Source organism: Arachis stenosperma, chromosome 5, assembly GCF_014773155.1.
Source record: "Arachis stenosperma cultivar V10309 chromosome 5, arast.V10309.gnm1.PFL2, whole genome shotgun sequence".
NCBI classification, from domain to species: Eukaryota; Viridiplantae; Streptophyta; class Magnoliopsida; order Fabales; family Fabaceae; genus Arachis; species Arachis stenosperma.
The window spans coordinates 9,455,436-9,462,822 of record NC_080381.1 but is presented as its reverse complement, the minus strand read 5'-3'; the positions used below and the strand labels follow the sequence as shown (position 1 = coordinate 9,462,822).

General features: G+C 34.5%; 1 protein-coding gene across 1 annotated transcript; it reads right to left on the bottom strand.

Annotated features, from left to right (window-relative positions):
- Positions 1-402: 402 nt before the first annotated feature.
- On the bottom strand, positions 403-3,555 carry LOC130979833 (uncharacterized). The gene is made up of 6 exons (XM_057903379.1): positions 3,080-3,555; positions 2,378-2,610; positions 2,035-2,293; positions 1,393-1,572; positions 1,165-1,320; positions 403-898 (listed from the first exon to the last, which is right to left on the bottom strand). Exons 1-6 carry the CDS (start codon positions 3,107-3,109, stop codon positions 731-733), a joined length of 1,026 nt encoding a protein of 341 aa, XP_057759362.1. The 5' UTR covers positions 3,110-3,555; the 3' UTR covers positions 403-730.
- Between the last annotated feature and the right edge of the window lie 3,832 nt (positions 3,556-7,387).

The window sequence follows — 7,387 nt, the reverse complement described above, 5'->3', positions numbered from 1 at the left end:
GAAGTGCTTCTAAACTCACTTCCAAGTTCCATGTTGATATCATATGCATAGTTTCTACGGCAGTCAAACAGATTAGTTTGGCTTAATGGACTATGCTGTTTATTATAATTTTTTACCCTTATCGAATCAATTGTCAATCAATTTTGATAGCTATCTTTATATATTATAATCTCTTACTCATGTTTGATCGTGTGCTAAGTTCTATTATAGCAATTAATATTGGATTAATAATCAAAGTAATCTCATAAAAATTATGCGCGTCAACTTGATCTTTCCGTATGTTAAATAATGTGTCACAAAATAATTAAGCCATGTATCATCATCTAACTGAGAAAAAATCAATTTGATTCATGGTTGTATCAGGATTAATTTGAAGCATAGGATTCAATGATAAATTGATGCACAAATGAACCTTTAAAGATTATTTTCACTATTAGCCCAAAAGTGAGAAAGCAAAGCTCATAAAAGCTGATATTGAGTAAAAGCAAATGCTCTTGTTTAGTTAAAATAATTAAGTGGTAATGGCATATACATGTTTCACTCAGCAAGGGGGTTATGAACAATCAACAGTGTTGACTTGATCAGGAGGTAGTGTGACACAGAAGGCAACAGAACACAGTTTGGAGTGTTCCAAGCCAAAATCAAAACTCTAGAACAGGATTTTTCCTGGGGCCAAAAAGATCAGTGAAGTTGGTATTTACACCTTTGGAGCAGTTAGAGGAGATTACCACTAGTAGTCAGCTTCGAGGAAACTCTTGTATGCGGTTCCTCGCAGTGTCTTGTTAACCTCATCCCAGTTTTGAATGTGGTCTGATAATGGCCCCTTGTGTATCTTAACCTGACGGCTCGATAACTCCATCGGAGGCAATCCTAGAAACTCTTGCACATCTTTTAGCTTCTGCTAGAAACAGAACCAGTAAATCCTATGTAAGGCATTGTAAAGTAAGGTTGAAGAAGGAATAAGACAGTTACTCTTAACTTTACCCTTAACATAGAGACCAGGAAGACTCTGAGAACTTGGTAAAACAATGTGGTACAAAAAGTTCATATTCTTCATATTTATATTTGATACACTTGCAGCTAAACTCAATTCTAGTAACAGCCATAAATTAATTTACGGTTTTGATAAGCAAAAGTATTAGGAGTTTGTGGTGAGATCCTTACAGTGCGATTTCTCATGAGATCCTCATAGTACAATATCATATGCCGAGTGCTGTTGAAGTATTCTAAAGCGTTTGTGGCTCTCTTCTCCATGTCCTTTAAGTCATCCAGCAATGATGTAGAGTTTATGGTAGGCTTGTACCTTGAAAGAATATCAGCCTAAAATAAATGCGGATATGAGTGTCATTTCATTTATGTAACAGAAATCATGGGGAAGGAAGAAGGAGATACCTCTTCTGGAGAGTGTACATGAGATTTATGAGTTCCATTCAAAAGCTTAGCATAACGGTCATATGAATTGGCATGCATCGATACCATCCTTCGTAGTAAGTTTCTCCGGAAAAGAAATATGACCGAAACACTTCTTCTATTGAAGTATTCCACTACTTCCTTATGGTGCTCCATTACTCCCTGCACAGAACCAGAACGTGTCATGCCGTCAATGGTTTAACTCGAATCCTCCTCATCCAAATTCCAAAATAAAAGAAAGGGTGAAAAATTACAGTGCAGCCTAAGCCCATTGCAGAACTACAGTAAGGTGTAATTTTTTCTTCTTGTTAATAAGAACGCAATTCTTGCTTGTAATTTAGTTTGCAGCCAATTAGTCAATGATGCAGAATATATTTAATGATCAATATGTCATGTCAGAACCGAATCCAGGCGGCAGTAATGAGTGGCCATTGAAATGTTTCGTGAGAAGTATACAGAATCTTCCAGGCCAATATATCTAAGAACCTCACAGTTTACACAACAGCACAAAATTGAAGCAAAGTCTTATAACAGTTCGTTCAGCAAACAAGCCAGAAATTCCATAAGCCATTGACCAACATTAACAACAATCAATGTGTGACTATTTTGGGAACAAACATGTACCTGATTAAGCATCCACTTTAAGCCGGTTGCAGCAGAACATTCATTCTTGGAAGCACTATTGAACCAGTCTAAATTGTAAACTCTATCCAACGTCTGTATAATAGAAGAAGCATTTTGCCTTCTCTCTTTAGCAGAAAAGACTTCCCCATTTGAGCTTACATTAATGTGACTATTCAAAAGGGTCTCAAACCACCCGCTGCCTGATCTCTGATTCGACAATATGGCAAAGAATAGTACAGGATTATGAGAACACTCATTCCTGGAAACGAACTAGGTGATTAATAAACCAAACTCGAAAATCAACTGATAACGATTTAACAGTTTAACAGAAAGTTCCTATTACCTGTTAAATGATACAGGTTTGGGATAATGTAAGTACGAAATGTTGATTAGCCTCATTCTGCTCTGATAAGGCTTCTCAACTACATTGAACTCCACAAAGTTGGTCCTTGCTTGGGTGCTTATCTGCTTTAGACATACCGAGAAGATAAAAATGCCACAAACCACGGAAAACACCAAGACTGCCATCCTTAATAGCGTTGGTGATTTCATTGGAGGCTTTATAACAAGAATGTCCTGCAATGGGGACAAGTTCCATTCCTAGTAAGGGCATCAAATAGGTAAACGGTGGAACCTTCCCTTTTCCAATCCCCAAACCCCACTCTCCAAATCCCAGAATAAGAAAAAATATAAACATTGGAGATTATCAAATCGGAACTGAATCTAGTACTAAATATCCAGATTTCAAAAGCCTCAGCAGAATATATACAAACTTCCTATATAAACATACATAATGAAGAATTAGGAAGCCCACAATATTCAGATAAAAACACGCAAAGGATTCAACTTTAATCCAATAAAAGTATGACTTAATTCTTCCCCGAACTGAAAAAGGAACCCGCTTTCACCATCTCTTCCCCAAGTTCATGGAGTCGAAAAAGCACCCAAATTTAAGCATAAAGAATCGAAGTTAAATAGGAAAGAAAAAGAGCAGCACATTGTTAGTGAGAGTAAAAATAGAAGGTGGAATTAGTGAAGATGGTACCTTGTGGAAGAAACACACGTCTTCTACCATTTCTGTAGGTGAAGAAGAGAGAAGAGTGAAAGGGTTCAGCTTTGGGACTTGTTTGCCAGAGAGAGGTAAAACCCAGATGGCATTCAAGGCCCTCAAGCCAAACCCCAATCCAATCCCAATCTTAATCCAATCCTCACCGCCAAGTACCAACACAGCTAGAAGCCAACACCAACAACAACAACCACCAAGGTACCCTTTTCCCTATGCTGGGTTCTCTCTCTCTCTCTCTCTCAGATTATTATTACCAAGCAAAATGATGATACGAGTGTTATTATTGTTAGTGTTGTTTTAAGTTTTAAAAATGGAAACAAAATTGCCGCGTGTAACGGCGGTGGCGTAATGCAATTAAATGGAGAGAGAAAGTGAGCGGGGAGACCCACCAAGCTAAAAAGACCGGAGAGAGAGAGAGAGAGAGAGGAAAAAAAGGAGCTAACTTTGGAATTCGTTTCTTTCTTCACTTTGGTTTCATCATCAATAACCATCATGTTGTTGTTCTAAGTATATTATTCATTAAACTAAGTTCAATTTGAATTAACTACCAATAAAAGAAACGGTAAAAAAAGAAGAAGGAAAAATCAGAAATGACTAAGAATTAACGAGTCAAACAAGAAATAAGCGATTAGTATCCCAATAATGGTACGCAACTAAAAAATTACAAATACTAAATAATAATATTTTTATTTATAAGAGAATATAAATTATTCTTTTTAATTAATTAACACAATTACTTTTTTTCTGTAATTATATTTTTTTATTTAATTACATCACAAATCAATTCAAATTTATGTAAATCAAAATTTAAAAGTTTCTCTTTCATTATTAGTTTATTACATACACAGTTAAATAATCTTTGTTTCAAATGAAAGTCTTTAATCCTTATATCATTAACCCTAAAAAAAATTTCAAATCATCATAGCATATTTTATATAAAAAAATTCAAAATCTCAAATTCAATTAGTCTTAATTTATTAAAAATTAGAAATATAAAAAATTATTGATTTATGACCTACAAAATAAAAAATTAAATAATAAATAAAAAAATTATAATTCGTTAATTATGGATGTTATTCATATCAAACTATAAACGTTGAAATAGAAATATTTTAACAATTTTTATTATATAATTATATTTTTACATATAGATTATATATTATAAATTAAAAAATAAAAATAAAATATAGAAAAAATTATGAAATAAAAATTTAAATATAATTATTAACTAAACAAATTAAAATTAATAAATAATCATATATATGGATATCAACTAAAAAATATTAAAATAATTTAAAATCATGATTCATTAGTATACATTGCATGTAAGATAATTTAAAAAATATATAATTTGAGAATGAATAATATTAATCGTAAAAATTTATTAATTATAGACATTATGTATATAAAATTATAGACATTATTTATGTGAAATTATAAATGTTATGTGCGTAAAATTATAGACATTAAATTAATGATATTTTAATAAATTTTATTATACAACTTATATTTTTACATATTAATTGTTATAAAACAAAAAATATAAAAAATTATGAAATGAAATTTTAAATAATACAAAAAAAATGCTAAACTGGTTGATACTTGACAAGAGTTGGAATACAACAACAACAACAAAATTTTGTTCCATTAGATGGGGTCGGCTACAAACAATGTTATTGAGCTCTGTCATGTATCAGATCTACAGAGAGACTATTTATATGTAGATCTCGTTTGACCACCTCATGGATGGTTCTCTTAGGTCTTCCTCTGCCTTTCACCCCTTATCCATCTTCCATCTCATCCACCCTCCTAAATGGCTGGTTATTCTGTCAGTCTTCTTGTCATATATCCAAACCACCTGAGACGCGATTCTACCATCTTTTCCACAATGGGTGCTACTCCAACTCTCTCACTTATATCTTCGTTCCTTATTTTATCTAATCGTGTATGACTACTCATCCATCTCAACATCTTCATCTCTGCCACACTTAACTTATGTTCGTGCTCCCCTTTGGCTGCCCAGCACTCCGTACCATAAAGTATAGCCGGTCTTATAGTAGTGCGATAAAATTTACCTTTAAGTTTTAAAGGCACTTTTTTGTCACATATAAAACCAGATGCACTCTGCCATTTTGACCAACCTGCTTGGATCCTATGATTTACATCATGTTTAATCTCTCCATTATCCTGTATGATGCACCCAAAATACTTAAAACTTTTAACTTTTTTGTAGGATGTTTTCTCCAATCTTCACCTCTATATTAGGGTTTTTCCTTCTCAAACCGAAATTACATTCTATATATTTCGTCTTGCAACGGCTTATGTGCAAACCATACACTTCTAGATCTTCTCTCCATAAATCCAACTTCTTATTTAGGTCTTCCCTTGACTCTCCCATAAGGACGATATCATCGGCAAAAAGCATGCACCATGGCACAGGCTCTTGGATGTTATCTATTTGTACTTCCAAGACTAATATAAAAAGGTATAGACTTAAGGATGATCCCTGATGTAATCATATACCAATAGAAAATTCTTCTGTCACACCACCTTGAGTCTTCACACTAGTTTTGCCCTCATCATACATGTCTTTAATTGCACGAATATATACGATTCGTACTCTCCTCTTTTCTAAAACCTTCCATAAGACCTCTTTTGGCACCCTATCATACACTTTTTCCAAATCAATAAACACCATATGTAGATTCCTTTTATTACTACGATTCCTCTCCATGATCCTTTTTAACAGGTATATCGCTTTGGTGGTGGATCTGCCTGGCATAAATCCAAATCGGTTCTCTATTACTTGTGTCTCTTTTCTCAACCTCCGTTCTATCACCCTTTCTCAAAACTTCATGGTATGGCTCATGAGCTTGATCCCTCTATAGTTTCTGCAACTTTGTATACCTCCCTTATTCTTGTAGATAGGTATCAATGTGCTCTTTCTCCACTCATCAGGCATCTTTATTGACCTTAAAATCTCATTAAAAAGCTTGGTTAATCAGTTGATGCTTTTTTTCTCCAAGGCCCTTCCAAACCTCAATTGGGATATTATCAAGTCCTACTGTCCTGCCATCTTTCATCTGCTTTAGAGCCTCTTTTACCTTGAAGTCTCGAATCCTTCGATAATAGTCAAAGTTTTGATCTTCTTCCCATGTGCGTAACCGACCAAGGCTCGGAAGAGTCTTATGTCTTTTATTAAATAACTCGTAGAAGTAGCTCTTTCACCTTTCATTAATCTTCTCCTCTTGAGCCAGCACCTCTCTATCCTTATCTTTTATGCACTTAACCTGATCCAAATCTCTCGTTCTTCTTTCACGGCTCTTTGCGATTCTATATATCTTTTTCTCCTTCTTTCGTGCCCAAAGACTAGTGAGACCCTCATATGCTCTTGTTCTTGCTTCACTTACAGCCATTTTTGTCTCTTTCTCAGCTACCTTATATTTTTCCCAATTATTTACATTGCGGCATAAAGACAACTATTTAAAGCACTCCCTTTTTATCTTTATCTTTTCTTGTACACTCGCATTCCACCACCCATGACTCCTTGTCTCTTGGTCCTATTCCTTTAGATTCACCAAAACTTTCTTTTGCTGTTCTTTTAATAATTTCTGCCATCTCTCTCCACATCTCTTCCGCGCTTCCATTCCCATCCCACTTTGCCTCTTCTCCTACCCGTCTTAGGAAGCTTCTTTGTTCCTCACCTTTTATTTGCCACCTCCTCGTCCTTGGGTTCTTTGTATGAAGTCTTTTTCTCAACTTTTACTCAACGCGAAAATCCATGACGAGCATCCTATGTTGTATTGTTAAGTTCTCTGCTGGGTGATGATTGGATTTTTGACGGTATAGAATTTCATAAATGAATTCTCGTTGCAAGTATAGTTTCCAAACCAATCAAAAATCCTTTCATACAAAAGATTGTTTGTCACTAGTACAAACCCCTAAAATTAATAACCGAAGTATTTAAACCTCGGGTCGTTCTCCCTAGGAATTACAATAAAGTGTCTTGTTATGGGTTTGAGTTGTTTTGGGGTTTTGATAAGAGGCATGAAAGTAAATGGCAATGAAAATAAACTAACAACTATAAAAGGCTCTTGGCAAGGTATGAAAATTAGAAGTCATATCCTAGTTATCCTTCTCAATTGTGATGAGAATTGTTCATTGCTACCACTTAGTTAACCCTTACTAAATAAAGGAAAGTCAAGTGGATGAATTGACTTGAGCCACAAGTCCTAGCCAACTCCCAAGGAAAGACTAGCTTTAGTGCACTCCAAACCAATTAGCAAT